This window comes from Pempheris klunzingeri, chromosome 22, assembly GCF_042242105.1.
Source record: "Pempheris klunzingeri isolate RE-2024b chromosome 22, fPemKlu1.hap1, whole genome shotgun sequence".
NCBI classification, from domain to species: domain Eukaryota; kingdom Metazoa; phylum Chordata; class Actinopteri; order Acropomatiformes; family Pempheridae; genus Pempheris; species Pempheris klunzingeri.
In genome coordinates, this window is record NC_092033.1 from 19,434,275 (window position 1) to 19,454,673 (window position 20,399).

Genomic DNA, 20,399 nt, shown 5'->3' on the forward strand with positions numbered 1-20,399 from the left:
CCTCAGAAGACCGACTGGAAAGAGCACCGGTCAGATCCCAAAGGAAGCACAACGAGGGTGAAAACGTGACACCTCCGTTTGTTTCATGTCCTCATCTGAGGAGAGGGTTGGGGGGTCGGGGGTCTGATGGTTTCTCTGCTGCTGTTTCTTGTCTCTCCGGAGGGCCGAAGGCTTGAGTGACTAATAAGTTAGACTAAGTTAGACTGTTAAGTCCCTCATGTTTGTGATTCATTCACCAAGTCTTGTCTCCACTGCACTTTATTGATACATCATCATGTTTTTTTATGAGCACACTGAAAACGTGCATAACGACAGGTGGGTGGAAACACTTCATGTCAGCATGACTGGAAATCCTCCTGATCAAATGTGGTTTTCATGTAGCCACGTATTTCTATTGATAGATCTAAACCCAGTGCGTGAAGTGAAGCAGTGCAGAAGCGCCCACACTGACCAGACTGGGCCTGTTGTTTGTGTCTGTCCTCCTGCATCACTGAATAACCTTCTTCTGTGTCACACAGTGACTGGACTCTTTATGTGAAATGTCATTGAGAGCAGATCATTTTCGACATGACCCTTTTTTAACATCCTATTAGGTTTTCACTGGGTTACTAACAGCTCGTGCACTTTCATCAGCAGCTACAGGGCAGTGGCTGTAAATATTAATCAGTGTGATGAATAAATCAGAACCATTATGCAGCAGCGTGTTTTAACTGACCTCCTTCATACAGTGTAGCACCGTGCTAAAAGTGTTACCGTGGAGTCACTCCCGGCAACATCAGTCTGCCGGCCTGTTGCCAGGACGATGCCAAGGGGGTGGGGTCTGTGGAAAAGGACGATGGCGACACAGAGAGAGAGAGAGCAGATTACATAATGACAAACAACACGAGGTGTTTCCCTCTGTGTTCCTTTTCTCTCCTTCCCTCTTTCCTTTTTCCTTTGTGTTCGATGTCATTCCTGTCTTTCATTGCTCATTCCTTTCTCATTTCTTCACCCATTCCTCTCATCATTCCTCCTTTTTATCTTTCCTCCTTCCCCATCCTTTCATCCCTCCCTCTTTCCTTCTCTGCTTCTCATTCTTTCCTTCACTCCCTCCAATGTGCCCCTTCTTTTCCTCTCTTTCTTGTTTTGCTCCCTCCCTCCCTTCCCCTCTTTTCCCCCACCTCCCTCCTTCCTTTCAATCTCCTCTATCCTTTTGCATACCCTCCTTCGATTCTTTTCCCCACCCCTCCACCCCTCCACCCCTCCACCCCTCCACCCCTACATTCTTCCTAATAATATTGTTCACTTCTTTCTCTTTCCTTCCTTGTTACCCTCCCTGCTTTATATCCCCCCCGTCCTACCCTCCCTCTGTCCCTCTTCATTCCCTCCTCCCTCGTTCGTCTGTAGCCTTGAAGGAAAGCCAGCCAGTCGTCAGGATGATGTATCCTAGCAACAGTGACATCCCGCCCATTCAGCATCAGGATGAACTAAATTTAATTTCTGGATGAAGAGGAGAGAGGCTGTGATTGGAGGAGGAGGGAGGGAGAGGAGTGGTGCCGACGGGTAATACCCATCAGCTGACAGCAGACATTTCTTGAACACTGTACAGTTTTGGACCTGGTGTCAATCACTGTGGACTGTCTCTGGAGACCTTGTCCATGTGTCCTCACATCACTATTCTGTGAAACTCATGATGATTCTGTTTTCTGTGAATACAAACAGGACAAAATTGATCTTTCTAGAGATTCTTGAAAGAACATTCTCCACAAGCTTGATGGACAGGACAAAGTAGAGAAGAGTCATTTTGACTGAAAACAGTGTGAGTTCCTATCTCATCACTGATGCTTCTGAACAACATCACTGGAAAAGACATAAATACTGCAGCAAAAGACAGGAGGGGTAGAAGTAAAATCCATTTTTGTCTCCCTCTCCCTGATTTTTGAGGTCAGCAACAGAGCCTCTAATCTGATGTGGATTCAGTATCTTGGCGAGAACACTTCATCAGAGCGGACATTTGCTGTTAACAGCGTTTGAGTGCACCACCACTGCTTCTTAGCAAATATAGCAGCCTTAATATTAAGGATTAACATGCTTAATGAAACACTTTGATGCCTGTCTGATGTTTAAGATCTTAAATGCCAAAGTTCCCACTTCCACTTAGTGCTTTTACCGAGCAGAAAATCGCAGACAACAGGGGCAGAGGGTCTGCTCTTGGAGGGAATCCCATAATCCATGATCCTCTTCATGACCTGCTATTCCAGCCAATCGTGCCTCTCTGTTACACAGTTTAGTTTCTCAAATGTGTAACACATTACCAGCTGGAAAGTTCCAGCGACAACACCTTACTGCAGAGTTTTAAGATGAGAACACCCCCAGTGCACAAAAGAAATGTGCTACCTACGATCATTCAGATTATGTTGCTAATGTGCCTCCTGTCATACAGTATGCATGGAGCAGGGCCTGAGTAAGTATGAGCATATTTATTAGTATGTTATTCATTTGTACCATTCTGTCTTAGGACTTCATGCTGCAGAACATGTTTAGTGTGTGACTCTATCATTTTACAACCCTGAAGTCTTATTGATGTGCATGGCTGATGTCTATAACATGTGGTTAAGAGTATTGCTGATTTGTGGCCTGTTTCTTTCTATTGCTTGGCAGTACTGTGTGTACTGAATAGTGGATGTGGTCATTGTGTTCTTGCATTAGTTCTCTTCTGCTTCCAGTTGCTCTACGTGACTTGTGTGTCTCTGTGAGTCCTCACAGCACCATGTGGCTAAAAAAACAAACACTAGCACATTTACAGGAATGTTGACTAATGTGGTTTGTTGTTATAAATAGAGAAATGACTTGAACCTTGAAGGATGATTTCTTTAACAAGTAGACAACACTGCTGCCACTGCTGTCGTTATGCTGCCACACATGTAACAGCTTTGGTCAGAATGATTTCCACTGTACATTGTACAGTTTAATGTAGTGCTTTAAAAGCACCTGAACAATAAGAAGACTAGCTTCAGCCTAACACAAGGTAACTGAACAGACCTGACTCCAGACACACAGGGGGTTAAACACACACGGACTAGTCCTTTAAGACACAAAGGTGAACCTTGACTAATGACCAACGTTAAACATCTAGCAAACGTAAAGATATCTAAACATATTCCATTATGTAATAATAAAGCCGAACAAAAGAGGCTTTTGAGGATTCTCTGCTTCCACTTCCTGTGGGCTGTCCTTAAAAGGCCATCTATTCAGGCTTCGGTAAAATATAGAGTAAAGATTAGGTGGGATCAAACTCCCTCTGCCTGGCAGCTCGATCAGACCAGGTTCTGTGGTGTTGCTGAGGACACTATGTGTTCCTGGGCGAACATGATCATTTTGTCCAACTTCTCTTCATCTGGAGGGCGAAGGAGACAACGCTAACAGGCTCTTTCATACATTTGTCAACCTCTCAGAGAGGTGGGTCCTTTTTCCTCATGGACAAAAAGCACTTCTAATACTGAAAAGCCAGAGGAACTTCCCCATAAGCACAAAGGAGGTAGGGAAGCCCAACATCTCTACATAAACCAGGCCAATAAAAACAATGACTGAAAGAGTTTATGCTTCCCAGGTGGCCAGCCTAGAGGGTAGAGAGGCCCAAGCCCAGAATAGTTTCTCTGGCTAATCTGGGAACCACAAATTGTTTCACTGACTCGTGCTGTTTGTAAAGAATGACATTATGCAAGCAGTGAACCATCTTCATTCTACTCTGCAGAAGTAGTGTAGAGCTACCAGGAATCTTGAAGCCCAGTTGTAGCTGCAGGACTCGTGCTCTTTGGCTGCTCCTGCATCAGTTTCAGCATAATCAAATAATAAATCACTCAGAGTTGGTTCCCTTTCACTTGACTGCTTTGCCTGTGCCCTAGTCAGCAAGACTGTAACCCTGATCATTACTAGGCCACCACCTACAAGTTCTCTATGACACCAACATTTAACAGGCATTTTTATGTAGGAGTATTGTCTCATGGATGGAATGAGGTGAAACATACCTGTGCTGAACAAGGGCCTGTCTTCTTCCTGTATCAGTCAGTGCTTTAAGAGTTTGGCCATTCACCTCCACAGATGTTTCCTAAAAGCACTGCAAAACTCCAGCTGGCTCAAATCTCTTCCTGGGCACAAAGCACATCTGAGTAGGTTTAACTGGGTGACCCTCCTGCACATACTATTCTATCATTGTATCAACATCCACATGCTCATGAGCACTTTGAGCTTTCCCCGTTGACAATGGAATCAAGTGAAAAGCCCATTCTGATTTTGGTCATGTGCAGTGATAAGTGATGAGAAAATGTTCTCCATCATCTCAGCTTTTGCAATTTTTTACAGTAGCGAAAGAAAACATGAAAGAAGTCATCAGACTGGGAGCGTCCTAATGGGAAGGCAGCCTCCCATGAAGAGCCACCAGAGTCCATCAAAGGCGTCTCCAGTGGTGCCAGATGAAGGAGGTGAAACCAAAGTTGAGGGACCTTGTATCACTGGGCAGCTCTCTCTGCCCCCCTCCAAGGAATGGTAACACAAACCTGCACTGGGCATATACAGCATAGGATTACTGTGTATGTGACGAGGCAGCACTTTAACCTGGTTGATGTTCAGGTTTTGATTCGCTTCACTGTTTTTCACTGAGTTTGAGGTGACGTGTTGGAAGGTTACTGTGTAGCCACATTTCTAGTTCTGCCTCACACAGGGTCTACATCCACACAGAACATCCTCTTTCTAACCTGTTAGCCCCCCCACACACATGCATATCAACTTTGGTTAGCCTTAAACACACACATACACACGCGTCTCAGCCATCACATGGTCCATGGCTTTGTCTCACCCACACACCAGGGGGTCTGAGTGGCGGCCATCTTGCCTGTAGATTCATCTATCCTTGTAGTTTCTTTTGCCCCAACAATCACATGGGCTGTGTTTGGAATGGCATGCTACCGTACTACCCACCACCTTCTCAGACAGTACGGACCGCATACTGCCTACTAAATGATTGATGATGTAATCATCGATCATTTAACACTGTTCACACTGAGGTATGCTCAGCAATATCAATCAATCAATCAATCAATCTTTATTTATAGAGCGCCAATTCACAACAGTGTTATCTCCAGACTCTTTCCATAAAGAGCAGGTCTAGACCAAACTCTTTAACTAGAGAGAGACCCAACGATTCAGGAATTCAACATTAAGGATTCAACAATCCCCACATGAGCAGCATCAGATATTATATTAGGAAACAGTGGAGGAAGAACTCCCCTTTAACGGGAAGAAACCTGGAACAGACCCAGGCTCAATGTGGACGGCTTCTGTAGGGGTCTGTGTTGGGTGGAGGTTGGACAGAGAGAGAGACAGAGAGAGAGAGAGAGAGAGAGAGAGAGAACACAAACAGCAACCAACATACTAACAGTGACTATAGCACTGACAACAGGAGTGTGACTAAAAAATTAGCAGTATGATATTATTGAAAACATGACGAGTGGCCGACGATCCGCGTTCATGAAGCAGAGAACCACATTAGCAGGACCAGGATCCACAGGATCCACAGGAACCAGAGAGATGAGAAAACACAAAAAGGCTCCATCCACCTTCTCTGCATCACATGACCGATCTGGTGGGTCGGGCCACAGAAATGAACATTCTGATTAATAGTGAGTAAGAGAGACGCTGTGCTCATTCACACACAAAGCAGCTCAACATGATCGATTATTTAAATGTGCAGACACGCAGACGGGATGGGTCAGGATCTAATGTTGATGAATGTTCTCCACATCCAAAAGTTCACACACACACACACACACACACACAGTGAGATGACTTAAAGTAAAGCTGCATCATCCTGATGAGTTCCATCAGAGCATTTATTTAACGTTTATTTGTTTCCTCTGTCCTGTCAAGTTTACACAGTTTTTAGTCGACTGACGTCCCATAATATCCAGAGACTGAGAGCAGCCTCTCTGATCTCTGACATCAATGCTTAGAGAAAACATTCAGACACACAGGAAGTAATAAAGGAATCACCTCGTGCAGCTCGACATGCGTATTAAAAGGCAGTTCTAAGGGAATAAATAAATAAATAACTCTTCATTATTTGATCCAGCCAACCTCTCAGCAGCCACACTGTGGTGCTACAACTGCCACTGGACAGTCTGAGGAGAAGCAGTGCATTCTGGGAGTGGTTGGGTATGAAGAGTGAGCTCAAGGCAAACATGAACAGTGCGTTAGTCATCCCAAACACAGCCATGGCTTCCCTGTCCATAGCCATCTTGGATTTGGCCTTCAGTCTTTCCTCCTGTACACACACACACACACACACACACACACTCTTTAGTTCGGTACACTTAGCTTTATTTCATGTGTTTGCTGGGCTTTAATAAATACTTTTGAATGTTGTTAATGTTGTATAAGAGTGAATGATGCCAACCACTGCCCCAGAATCCTTCAGCCAGCTACTGATGTGAAAAATACTTGATCCTGATTGGTCAGTTATAGTATTCTACTTCCTAATTTCTGTAACTGACTGTTGCTAAGGACACAGTTCAGACGGCAGGAACAATAAAATCATTTTAAAATCAACACTTTATGTCAAATGATTGATTTCTTTATTGATTTTGAAGCCGTGGAGTATGTGGGATATTATTCAGGCGTCATTCCTGCCAAACAAACCGCGGCAGAGTGATGCAGGACACATTTCCATTTCTCAGGGAGCATCAGCAGGCCGCTGTTTTCACCAGAACAGCTCTGATAAATGATCTGTACATTAGCTTTCCAGCACCAAAGGGCGGGCAGGCGACCCCGTTTCATGACTCCCAGTTTCCTGCTGATAATCTTGGAAAGGTTTAACTGATGTCATCCACCTAAAATGCACCATTAGTTTTGATCTCTCAGAGGCTGCTCTCTCTCATTAGTGGAGGGGGGTTATGAAGGAGGTGACGACTGGGTTTTGCCTTAAAGTCTTGTGAAGGACTCGTGTTTGTGGGTTCATAAATTGGGACATGATTTACAAGACTGGTCTTTACCTCTGCAGTGCAGATAAAATGCAGCTGGTTTCATTAGAGGGTAAACCTTCAGTGAGCGTCTGCAAGAGGCACGAATAGAAGCAGCTTTAAGTGTAGAATTATCTGAGAGCTTTATGAATGCTGGAGTGACGCTCTGGAGAGCAGCTCAGGTCTGAAAAGGTTTTTGCATCTTCAATTAAAAAATATGTTTTTCAATTGAGGAAAATGATTGGAACTGGCTGAATGGGAACACCTTCATCTTCCTCTCCATCTTTCACATACCCTCTCTCCCTCCTTTCTTTCTTTCCTTCCTTCTTTGATTCTCTCTGTCCCCCCCCCGGCCGCAGCAGTTAGCAGCAGCAGGGTGTTGATGCCAAGCAGCAGAGCAAAGTGGAGAAGGGACAGAGTGGGGGTGATATCAGATGTTTTGTTGTTATCTGAGATGGACAGGAAGGTCTGTTCTGCTCTATTAACCTTAGTCACCGTCCTTGGCTGAGGAAATGACGCTGGGGACACTCAGCTGCTGCATCCAGAAAACTGTCCGAGTGGGCGGGGGTGTCTCCAGCTCGCCAGGACATCACTATGAGGATTTCAGAAGTTGATCTGTTCTCAGGAAAACCTGTAAGTTTCCTTTGTTTTATAAGTTGAATGTTTTTATAATTTTTGAAGAACTGTTAGTGTGCGTGAACTTTATTGATATTCTAATCCTCACTAATAACTGCCAATCAATCAGGTGCTTTGCTCAAAGGCACTTGAGCGGCTGCTGCAGGGCTGATCCATGGACCTGAAGATGAAGCAGTGACCTCCAGGCTACCAGGTGTCAGATCAGTAGAGCAGTGTGAATCTGACATGCAGGGTCACAGCTGGATGGAGGTGTGTGTGTGTGTGTGTGGACTTCAGGAAATCACATTGACAGGTCTGATGTGCCCTCGTGAACAGGTGATAAGGTGGAGGACTGTGCGTCCCTCTGGTGGGGGCTCATCAGTGCTACAGTGAGTCAAATGTTTTGGAGAATTTAGCAAATATGGACTTTTGGTGATTTTGTCACTTGATGTAACTGTGCTGGTGATGAACATTCATTAAATAGGATTAAATTGTACCCATTAAGGACCAAAACAAATGAATGGGGCCAACATACACAGAGTTTCATTTTAGTCTGGATCTGGAAGTCCTACAGGATCTTAGCTCGGTCCTTCTCAACTATGGTGTCCCCCACACTGTTCCTGCCTTCATCTCACACCCTGCTATTATGTGCTGGATTGTTCCAGAAGCACATTACTAACATAGCACAGCTTTAAGAGCATGGCACCATGCATGCTACAAGGACTGTTGGATGGAGTCTGACATTCAGATGTCTAACTTGATCTGGAAAGAGATGGACTTGTTTATTTGATAAGACGGCAACAATTCCAAATGTTTAAATGGATTCCCCATTCCTCTGTCTGTGCCTCCATGTGTCAGGGCTCTTTAAATCCATTATTGCTATTTAGATTCTTTTCTCCAGTCCAAAGTAACCTGTTTCCATGAGCCCTTGTTTTGATGCCACGTATAGTTTTAGTGATTTAAATGATGATTTGATTAATGCTGTATCTCTTGGTAGTTACAAAACTACACACTCAACGGACACATGATGGAATCAGTGATGACAGCCAGCGGCCCTCACGTGTGTGTTCACACCAAACAAGGACAGAAGACCAACGGTTGTCATTTGTTTTTATTCTGTTATGTTACATGTGACCATGAACTTCCAGGAAGTTATAGTTGCCATGGAGATACACTAAAATATATTTAGGTACTCAGATAGGAAAAAGGGTGTGTGTGTGTGTGTGTGGTGTGTGGGAGGGGGGGGCGAAGGGGGGATATTGGGGGGGCAGTTGACATTGACAGTGTGCACAAGTTGAGGACAGTCGCTTGTGTGCGATGTCAAGTGACGAGGAGTGAAAAAACAAACGTGTCATTTTAAAATCAGCATTGAAAAACAAGAGAAGAGAAGAGAAAAGAGAAGAGGAGAGAAAAGAGAAGAGAATAGGAGAGGAGAGGAGAGTGAGCGAACGCTACAAGCAGAGAAAGTGAACACAAACCCACATACAAAAGAGGAATAAATAAAATGTCTTATTTTACAGATACAGCAACAACAGACAGCAGAGACGATCATTTTTCCTCTGAATTTGGTGTGTGAGAGAGCGAGAGAGGGACACGGACGACAGTGGGGAGGAACGGTCTCTCTCCCTCCCTCCTGTGGCAGGAATCAGCATCTGGAAACTGAGGGGTGAGTTACTATGGCGACGCTTCAGGAGGGAAGGCAGGAGCTGGGTGGGGTGGCGAGCTGTGGAGTCCCACTCACTTCTAAGGCTTCGTATGGCACGTCCACTCAAAAACACTACAGCCCCCGCCAGGGCGCCGGCTTTTCTTTCAGATCATTCCTGTCGTTATCAGTTCACCTTTGAGACTTGGACTCTGGCTACGTTTACACGCTCTACACCTACCCCCCCCACATCCCTGCCGACTTTCTACCACCTGTGCTGAACCCCCTATCCATCCCCTCCCCAGTCCAACTCTAGAAGGCACTGGTATGTACTTATTTCTCCACATTCTAACATCTGGATTCTCTATTTAAGATGAGCGATCGAGGCAATGAGGAAACACAAAGATCCACGTACAGATACACACGGGCCAGCCGGGTAACTTACAGGGGTACAGCTGGCTCCCGCCCATGCTACCAGTCTTTCTTTCTACCTGTGTTAGCATTCCAAAGGTTTCATCGCTCAACAGTCTGCTGACAGCGGAGGCAATCACATATGTAAACGTCGACAAGGCTAACATCATGACAGGCGAAGAGATACACAAATCAATGTTCAGAGATGGTCCATAAGAGGTTTGGATCTGTTCGAATTGTCTCAATTAGCATTTACTGAGTTGCATCATAGGAGCAGGTCCAGACAGAGTGGCTGGTAAAAAGGTCAGGGAAGGTTCTGACTGCTGCCCTCATCCTTGGTTCACACTGGGAACAAACACAGGCCCCAACTCAGCCAGTCCTTAGAAGTCATAGTCCTCACAGGCCTGTACATTTTCAGGGTATGATGCTGGCCGGTTACTCCTCAACTCTGACCTTAATATTCAACCAAGGAGGAAGGCAACAGAGCTCTTTAGTTCTGCTGAACAACAGCAGCTTCTTCAGGCAGTCTGGGTAAGTGTCTGGTGGGACTCCTATGATGTACCCCACTAATCTGTTGGGTTTCTTCATGTCCATGTGTGTCTACAGAGCAGCGGACACACAGACACACAAGGCTGAAAAGACTGGCTTGTGCACAGAGTGCGGGAGAGCCTGTACTGCGAGCCTCAGTGTTGAAATGTCACGGAACAAGTCGGCCCGTTGGATATTTCCCCAGCGAACGGGCTCGACCCCTACTCTATGCACTGAGTTTGGCTGGTACTTGCGTACATTTGGAATGGATTTCTATGGTGATAGTAGTAATTAGAAAAAGTCTATCTCCTCCTGCCACTAGTAGCATACTAAAGTGTCTATTCTAGTTTTCCTAGTGAACATCTGAGGCTCAAAAGCACTGGAAGCAATGACTGATGCTCTGACTTTGCAACGATGGCGCTGCAGTCCACAGCTGTGCCGAGTGTTCAGGGTTTTCTCTTCCACTACTTGGTCTTGAGTCTTTTTTCATATATGGAGAGCAATTCTTTAGATCAGTTATGTCTATACAGTGTTTATATTGTGTAGTTGCACAACTTGATTAACAGCCAAGCCAGCTGAGCAACATGAGTGCCATCAGCCTTCACATGGAGCTCTCTGTAAGGAAGCAAATGAGTGAATCTCAGTTTTCCCACTAAATCAGCCACCACACATCTTTGCTGACTTTGACTAAAAACATGACTGCAGGGCAGGGCTCACTGAAGCTCCTACTAGGCCTCTGTTGATGCTTCAAACCTCCTCCGTTCTCCTTGTCCACTTGAGTGCAGACCAACATCGGCTGTTTCCAGTGCATTTGTGCCTCAAGACAAAATACTGCACATAGGTCTAACATCGTCAGCACACACTCCTCTGGCTGTACACGCTACCTACAGTACACAAGGACATGTGACTTGTTGAAATATCGACTTTGTATTCAAACGATTATTATGCAGCAGAAATTATAGCTTCTATTCCTTCTGACACATCTTGTGTTTTTGTCTTCCTGGTCCATTTCCACAAGCTGATATGAAACTATCTGATAATAAAAAAATAAAAGTCACATAGATTGGACCACGTTTTTCTCTCCCTTATCACCACTTTTTGTTCCAAGCAGACCTCTATTCATAAAGGACACACCAAGCAAAGAAACAAAACAGTAAAAAACACATTAAAATTAAAGTTTTTGTTTGTTTTTTTTATCTGTGTTACCATCTGAGTTGTGGTACGCTTCTCCGTGGTAAAAGGTTCCCCGTCGTTTGAGGTGAAATGTGAATCAACAGAGAAGCTTCACAGCTAAAAAATGGCTGCTGTCTTCAGTAAGCTCCGGAGTGGCAGTCGACGTCTCATCACACCAACACCTGACCAACAATCTCTCCTCATCGCTGCTCCTCTTTGAAATCTGTGGATCTCAGAGTTTTGGAATGGACTGGTTCGAAACAAACACGACTTTTACAGAAGTCTCTCTTTTCTGGACGTTTGTGGCAGGATTCAATATAGACAGAGGAGAGGAGAGTTGGAGGGGACCGCTGCAGTCACTTCTTGAGACGGGTCAAAGTTCACGGCTTTAAGTCCTCCTCTGTGACGCCGAATGTTCTGACAGTGTGTGTGTGTGTGTGTGTGTGTGTGTGAGGGCATCACTCTCTGTGGTATGGCTGCTACTTGAAGACGTAGTTGATCAGGACCTGAAGGAGGATGAGGAAAACGATGATGACACAGTCTCGCTGCTGGAGGAAAGAGCCGCCCTCCGCCCGGCCTGCCGCTCGACTGCGCAGCACGCTGATGCTCCTACAAACACACGGGAATTATGTGGAGAGGCTAAAAAGGTAGGCATCTTATACGCTTATGGTACCATGTGACCAATTCTCACCTGTTTATGTCCTCCTGCGTCTGCTTTATAGATTCAATGGCACTTTGAAGTTCACTGAGGTCTGCTCCTTTTTTCCTCAGCCGACTGTTATGCTTGCTTTTGTGTCCTGTAACAAAGTGTGTGTTTCATCTGTGTTCACCAAGTTAAGCTTCAGACTTTTTAAGTCCTTCTGAGAACCAGAAAGGACGCAGAGAAACACATTCTTAGGCCCTCATTTGGTCAGATTCAGACCACTAGCTTCAGACAGGGCTACATTTGGTTGAAAAGATTCTTAGCTGTTTCCACAGCATGCCCATGGTGATATTTACACACAGTAGTGTGTGTGTGTGTGTGTGTGTGTGTGTGTGTGTGTGTGTGTGTGTGTGTGTGTGTGTGTGTGTGTATGTGGGTGACTGTGACTCACGTTCGCTGCCTGACGAGTCTTGGTGGTCAGGTTCGGGGGAAGAGCAGCCGCTCTCTGGGCTCTTGGGCTTGTCGCTCTTGTGTTTCCTCTTTGGCACCGTCACCTAAACACACATGCACAGATGAGCACACGCAAACACACACACAGAGAAGCAGGTCAAACCACATACAGGCCACAACCAAAGAGAGCAACTACAAACACGTCTCTGGGAACAAACTGTGGAAATACAAAACAGCAGTTGAACAGAATGTTTTTCTAGACATCAATCCAACAAAATGGTGTTAGTGTGCAAGGCATGCTAGCTCATCAGTCAGCCACATCTGTTTAAAGCAATGACACACAACCAGCGCCCAAAACTAACCAAACCTGCCAAGAGCTGGGGCGGTAAAATGATTTATCTGGAGGGATCTGGAGGCCATATTGTAACACTTCATTTACTTTCAAATGTTAAACCACAAGTGTGGATAGTGACACATTCTGATAAACTAACCAAAGACAGCCATCAGACACTAGCCTGGGCACTTGGCAGGTGGCTGCACACACACACACACACACACACACACACACACACACACACACACACACACACACACACACACACACACACACACACACACACACACACACACACACACACACACACACACACACACACACACACACACACACACACACACACACACACAACAAAGAGCAGCTCAGTGAGGTTGAGACATGGTGAGCAAACACAACATGGCAACAAACAACATGAAGATGAGGACGGCTGAGGAAGGCGTGGCGGACACCCTGCAGCAAACAGGCGGAGGACGGACGTTGGTGTGATGCATTGGGCTGTTCTCTCTTTCAGACTTTGGATGGGAGAAAACTAAACAAGTACAAGAAAAAATGTTCCTCACTGCAGTCCTTGAAGGAAACCACTGAAACTCTTTTGAGTGTTTCGTATCATTTCATTACATTTCACTTTGTAAACTTAATTTGCAGCTATAGCGCTACCTCTATTGTCACTGTTCAGATTAAGACTAGAAACAGATAAAAACAGTGCCTCCTGAGATAAACAACATGATTTTACAAGATTGTTTCTACAAGGTGTGAATAAATGACAGTAAAGGGAGTGCAGTTTCCTTCAAGCAGACTCAATCAAGTAGCAGCTGAAAGCACTGTGTAGAAGTGATATTGTTATTAAACTTTATAGCTAAGTTATAAGAGACTAGCTTGTCTCAGCTAATTCTACTTCATCTTTATCACAATACAAGAAAAAATAAGTCAAAAGAAGCACTTCCCAGTGCAGTCCCCCATGTTAAATGACGCTTTTCCTCCCATCAAGGCAGGAAAAGGGCGGAGAACACCTGGTTATCCATGTACAGAGAGAACAGCAGGACAGGAAAAGAAAAAACAGAGACAGAGAAAAACGAAAAAGGAGCGGAGGCGATAACGGCGATGGCAGCACAGTGACGACGACACAGAGAAGAAGCGACAATGAAGACGCTGCACCGGGTGCTGCGTGGAAGGTGGCTGAGACGGCGAGCTGCTTAAAATGGCGGTTTTCGATCAGGACAACCTACCTGGCACTTGCAATTGTCCCTCCGCGGCCCCTGGTTACTCAGACTAATAAGACTGCCAGAACGTACCATAGGGGTGCGGTGTCGGACCTTGGTCTGGATACAGCCGTCTTTTTCAAACTGGATCAGGTCGTTGAGCGGATCCCATGGCCTCGTGCTGGGGAGAGGGCAGAGAGACACAGAGGGCAGGGTGAGGAGACAGACACAGGGAGAAATAGTGAGATTCACATGGGGGGAGACGATAAGGAGACAGAAAGACAAACATGAAGAGAACAAAAGGAAAAAATGGAAGTAAACAGTAGACAGATAACAAAGGTAGTGTCGAGATACTAAGATCCCTCCGTGTTATTTCATGATGATACACTGACGCTGACACTGATTCATCATTATTCATTACATATAAATACAACGTACTAAAAGCTGTCTCTTGAGCCCACGGAGCAGCTTCAGCCCTGCAGTTCTAGAGAACCAGCACTAGATGGCACTCTCTACTACTTAGTGAGGAGGAGGGGGGCAGTAAACAGGAAAAGCTTTGACCTAAATAAGACCTTATAAGACGGGAACAGAGCATCACGACTGAAAAGAGAGGCTCACTTTAACACTTTTGTCACAATGTTTGTTTTAAAGGTCTGACAAAGAGCCAGCATCAGCACGCACCAGCGTCTCTTTGAGTTACTGTGATCTTTTGACGTTATACATGTCAGGACATTGTACACTGTTCACTGCATTATAAATGCAAATGAAAAAAACATGTGGATGCCCAATAGATGATTGTCTTTTTTGTTGAGTGTTTGTTTGTTTCCTACTTGTAAGCGTCGACCGACCAATGAACAGGCAGACTGATATTATTTGCCAATATTAACATAACACACAATTTGCATTGACACATTTCTTCACCAATAAGCAGCAACAAAGTGCGGCACGTGTATCTATGAGATGGTTTGTCCACCAGAGACGAGCTGATTTTTACCCTGTAAACGAACCCGCTGATCACCGTTCTTTACTAACTACATTTAAGTTCAAAAAGGGTGACAGCTGATCGTCAGAGTCTTTAAACCATACATCAGTGCAGTCAGTCAGGCTGTGCTGTATGCGTTCTCCTTCAGTGCTGATGATGTCGTGGCTGTAGCACTGAGGTGTTACTACATTCTTCATAATCATGGTTTCTCCTGCAATGACGCTCACAGACTTGTGTGTGTTGCAGGCAGCAGACATGAAGCAGCCTCCACCTTGCTGCCTGTCACTCCACTCTCATCTGATTTCAGACTACAGGAGCTCACGGCAGCACAGGAGTCACTCACTCGGCATATCTGTAATGCCACTCTCCGGTGACAGGGTCCTGCTCGAACAGGGCCGGGATCCACTCCTCACATTTGGCCTTCCGTTCGCGGGCAGACTTCCTCTGAGCTTCCTCCAGTATGAACTTCTCATTGGTGGCCTCGGTCTGGTCCTTGTTGTTGATGGCCCGGGTCACGTGCTGCCACAGTCTGACGGATTGAGAGAGAACAAGGTCAAAAGCTGTATTGGAACGATAAAAGCTTTTATAAGTTAACGCCAACGAGCCAGTATAGCAAATACCAGATCTGCTGATACTCCACCTTTCTGATTCCAGATCTCCCTGCTCCTCGGGTGGGACGGTGCAGCGGGTCAGTCGGCTCTGCCTCAGCTCCTGTGTTGGGTTCCAGAAAGTGTCCACCGTGCCCGTCTTCTTGTCGTTGATGAAGATCTCACTGTCCTGCAAGGGGAAAGTCAGAGCGCTCTCCTGAGTTCTCTAAAGACAGCGATACAAACTAGAGCACAGTGCAGCTGCTATCTGTATTTGGCACTTATTTAGTTCAGAAGCCTGATACGTCACAGCGTCAGAGACACAACTCCATCATTTTCTGAATCTATAGGAGGCGTTTTAACATCAGCAGAGGATGTGCTGTGAAACACCTTTACAGCACATGAAACAAACACAATTTATTGTGGAAAATGAGAAAGTCAAATGTCAGGTCTTTTAGAATATGAACTAATGTAGATTTGCAGATCAGAAAAGGGGCCAGGCATGGACTGAACCCTATATGTGGTGTGTATTACAACAGCACGCAGTCATCAGGAGACTGTGTGAATAGTGTGTCTTACCCAGTGTCCTTCAAGCGTAGCCAACACCTCCTTTCCCAGCTTGATCTTTCCAGAGACCTGATTGACGCTGTCACTGCTGCCCAGGAATGGCTGCAGGAAGGAGGGGAGACAAAGTAGGACCAGGGGGAGGCAGAGGGTGAGGAAGGAGGTGAGGATAGGATAGGGAAGGAATGGTAAAGGTAGGGCAAAAGGAATGAGCAGGAAAGGGACGAGGTAGATAGGGCAGGAAGCAAAAACCAAAGAAAGGTGTAGAAGGGATGGGATGGGAGGGATGGGAGAGGAAAGAGGACGTGGGGGGTGTAAGGAAGGGGTAAGGAGGGACAGATACACGAACACATACAGTTTACTTGCTGCAATTACTGTGGAAAACAGTCTGTATTAAAATAGTATAGTTGGTTTGGTTTGTTTGGTTCAGCACAACCTGCCGTTCGAACACAAGAGACACAAACAAGTCATGGAGTTTAGGATTCACGGCTAAATATTTCAATTCAAAAGACAAATTTAACAACAAACAATTAAATCAGAAACCACCATCCAATTCCAATTAAATGTAGTTAATGAAAGAACTTCGACTTAATAGTAGAAATAGGTGAGCCGCCTGTGCTAGTACTCACTCCTGAGCACAGTCTGTGTGCAGTAAACACACCACTGCACGCTCAGACAAACAGACAAACAGCCAGTCAGCCATCATCATTTCAGCTTAAACAGAAATGTATTTATTTGCCGTCCCTGACATGTACCTGTCGCTAGGTCACGAGGATAGTGCAGATGATGGTGTGAATCATGGTTTGGAGGACGGGGCGGTTTTTCGGGGGGTGGTGGTGGTGGTGGTGGTGGTGGTGGTGGTGGGGGGGGGGGGGTGGGGGGGGGGGGAGTGGAATGGTGGTGGTGGTGGGGGGGGGAGTGGAATGGTGGTGGTGGTGGGGGGGAGGGAGTGGAATGGTGGTGGTGGTGTGGGAGAGTGAGACATCCAGAAAAGTCCCGTGAGAAACTGTTTTTAAAAGAAGACTGTTCCATGTACTGTGTCTATAAAGAAGAACAGCTCTACTGTGCTCCTCTGCCAGCACAGGCCTCAAATGATCTACCACTCTCACATACAGCAGGTACCTCTGCTTTAAAGGACAAACACACCATACCTTCAGTTTGAACTCAAGCTGAGCACTGTAGCCTGTTTTCTCACAAGCAATGGTGATCTGACCCCCCAGCTCCAGGGTCATGGTACCATAGAGGATGCCTATGGGATAGAAAGGTGTCAGTCAGCGAAGGTAAATGGCTCAGAGAGTCTCTGAGGTCTCACACAGGGGATGGGACTTGCAGCGAACCATGTTACGGCAGAGCGCACTGAGCCCACAGTTTACAGTGAGATCAGGGTGTGACAAAGAGCACTCTGACCTTTACAGTGAGCGTAGGGCATGTTCATCACATAGTCCTCCCCTCGGTTGAGAAAAGTGAGCCGAGCCTCCCCGTCTAATATGGCCGACAGGGAGTTTCCTGAAATGAACACAGCAGCAGTTAGTCAACAGATGTGCTCGAGCATCAAAGAAGGAATAAATCCACAACGCAGTAAACATTGGCATCCTTTCCATGAGCATTTAAGGTGCCTGTGGGTGACACGAAGTGTGTGTGTATGTGTGTGTGTGTGTGTGTGTGTGAGTGACTGAGTGACTGAGTACCATAGAACTTGGACTTGGCGAGGATGCTGCCACTGAGACAGAATCCGTCCTTCCTGTTGCTGACGTAGAAGGCTGACACTGGAGGATGATGGGATACCTGAAGAAAAGCACACACTGATGCAGTCAGCTTGAGTTCTGCTCAGGAGAAAACAGAAGGGAACTTATTTGGGTGACTTTAAATAGGTCAACAAGAGGACCATCAGCCACAGATGTACCCAATGATCCAGTGGCCCCAAGCAGCTGCTTTCTGGGAGCTATCTGGTACAGGTGGAATGAGCTCTACACACATCAGATTGCTAGGAGTTAGTGGTGTTAGCAGTGGAGCGGCTCTCACCTGCTCTGCGATGTAGAACGTCTTGCTGTTGGTCTTTTGGTGGAGCCACATGCAGCGGTACGTCTCTCCAATAATGGGGTTGTAGGGCTTCTTCAACCCCTGGGGATTAAAAACCAACATATACGTTTATTACAATAGATGAAGAAAGTATACTCTACAAAGCTCAGCAACAGCACTGTCATATGAACACCTTTAAACTCCTGACCTTTGGCTTTTTGTAAAATCCAGAGATGTACCACTTCACCACCTTCTTCATCCGGTTGTAGGCGTTCTCTTCGATGGCAGCCCTGAGAATGAAACAAACTCAGACTGGTGCTCCTCGATACAACACTGCTATTAGAAAACTCTTTAGATCATCTGTGCCAGCTTTTCTCTACTTCTCATTGAGCCCATAAGTACCTAGAGAACTTCTTCGCAGTGAGAGAAAACACTCTGAGTATGTTTTGCTTTCTTCTCACAGTAACACACATTCAATCAATGTGTCCATGTCGTATTTTTTACAACAGCCAGTCACTAAACTTCAACTATGAAGGCAGATTGTAAGCACAACGATCCACTGGATCCACTTATGGATCCTGCTGTTAAATACAAAATAAACACAGGGGAAACGGGGCAAAGAGCTGAATATTTCATTGCTCAAGAAGAAAAAGGAAGGAAAATCATAAACAATCATCCGAGCTGGAAGGCAGATTTCTTTGAGTGAACACAGGTACAAATGTTTTCCCCCAGTTTCAAGTCTATGCAACACTGAGCTAGTAACCTGCTGGCTTTGGCTTTTTATCACATAAATATTTGATTGGTATTGACGTTCTCATCTAACTCTTGGCAAGAAAGTACAGATGTGTGTTTTCCATCTGTCAAACTATTCCTTTAAAAAGCCTAAGGGCAAACAGGCGATGGGAAGGGCTTACTCTGACAGGAAGTCTGCATGGTAGTAGTAGTCAGAGAGTTTGTCCAGAAAGGACCTTGGCTCCAGGATGAAGGTGGGCAGCACCACCTTGGACAGATCCATGCCAGGCCGCACCTGCTTCAGCAGAGTCCAGATCAGAGACTTATTCTCCTCTGATACCGTCTCTGTCTGGGCAGCCTCACCAGCCTGGAGAACACATGGAGTAGACAAGTGATGCATTTTTCCTACATCCAGCCTGCAATAATACTGCAGATGACTCAAACATATGAAAAAAAGATGTTCACAGAATCTCAGAAACATTCACATTCTCGCATCAGTTTCCACATAAAGGATAACTCCGGTATCTTTAAACCTGGGTTCTAATTTTCACATAAAGTGGGATTGAAATGCCTGGTAGGTACAAAAGCTTTTAGACCTCAGCCAGCAGCCACCAAACAGGCTGCAATGGCTGCAACGTGATCCTTTGGGACAACTGCACCTGATCACAGTAGAGTGGACCTACTCTTGGACCTGGACCTAGCTTGTTTGATCCACTGGCAGGCTCAGAGTGTTATTCTAAGTGTGTGACAGCATCATGGAAAGGATCCCTACAGAGAGAGACCTGGAAGATCCTTTTGGTTTAACCACAAACAGCCGTTCTATCACTCTCTGCACACACACCAGACTACATTCACTAAAACAGGGATTTTACATAGGAGATGCTGGTCTACTGCTGGCTATTTGTATGTATTAATGTGTGTGGATCAGAGCGAACCCTTTAAAACACAAAAGTCACACAATAACACAAACTAACTAAGCTATCAAGACCAGCAACTACCATTTAAAATCCCTGTTTTTGTGAATGTAGTCTGGTGTGTGTGCAGAGAGCGATATAATGTCTGAGCAGCCCGTTTGGTGGTCGTTCTCAGCTGCCAGTTTATAACAAAAAACGTTCACTTTGAATTCAAGCTAAAAATTAAAATGGTTGCTTTGAGAATATGGTGTAATGCCTCAATCACACCTGATCTATTTAATCTTTTGTTACTATAAACTGTGTACGGAAACAGTGGAATCACACGCTGTCACAGACCTCTCCAAGTTCCTCATGGGACTGTTCCAGGTACGGGGTTTCACGCAGATGTTCGTTGGGGTCCAGGTCTATGTAGGAGTCATCTTGGCGCTCTGACGTGTCGCTGTCGCTCTCCTCGCTCTTCTCCAGGCCCTCTGGGTCTGACTCCTCGTGGTCCTGTTCACCTTCCCTGTCTGACTTGTCAGAGTACAGGTCTGGGTCTTTCAAATGGTCACTGTCATTGAACCTAGAGGAAAGGCGGATTGGGTGGTAAGACGTTTACAGCAAATACAGTC

The 20,399-nt window shown here is 45.6% G+C and overlaps 1 protein-coding gene across 4 annotated transcripts in view; it reads right to left on the reverse strand.

Moving 5' to 3' along the window:
* Positions 1-8,703: 8,703 nt before the first annotated feature.
* The window catches only part of osbpl8 (oxysterol binding protein-like 8), a 77,015-nt gene continuing 65,319 nt past the window's right edge, over positions 8,704-20,399 (reverse strand). For 2 of the 4 annotated variants that reach the window (XR_011585896.1, XR_011585898.1), the window contains 15 exons: positions 20,125-20,350; positions 19,057-19,241; positions 18,351-18,432; positions 18,146-18,244; positions 17,812-17,908; positions 17,531-17,629; positions 17,275-17,372; positions 16,139-16,228; positions 15,613-15,749; positions 15,316-15,501; positions 14,018-14,171; positions 12,456-12,558; positions 12,053-12,158; positions 10,108-11,970; positions 8,704-10,064 (listed from right to left, as the gene is read on the reverse strand). Coding sequence is in view for 1 of the 4 variants with exons in the window: in XM_070853587.1 (XP_070709688.1) it covers positions 11,841-11,970; positions 12,053-12,158; positions 12,456-12,558; positions 14,018-14,171; positions 15,316-15,501; positions 15,613-15,749; positions 16,139-16,228; positions 17,275-17,372; positions 17,531-17,629; positions 17,812-17,908; positions 18,146-18,244; positions 18,351-18,432; positions 19,057-19,241; positions 20,125-20,350 (1,792 nt within the window). In the remaining 3 variants the exon portion in view is untranslated. Of the gene's footprint in view, positions 11,971-12,052; positions 12,159-12,455; positions 12,559-14,017; positions 14,172-15,315; positions 15,502-15,612; positions 15,750-16,138; positions 16,229-17,274; positions 17,373-17,530; positions 17,630-17,811; positions 17,909-18,145; positions 18,245-18,350; positions 18,433-19,056; positions 19,242-20,124; positions 20,351-20,399 lie in introns of all 4 variants that reach the window. The other 2 variants (XR_011585897.1, XM_070853587.1) reach the window with 2 other exon arrangements.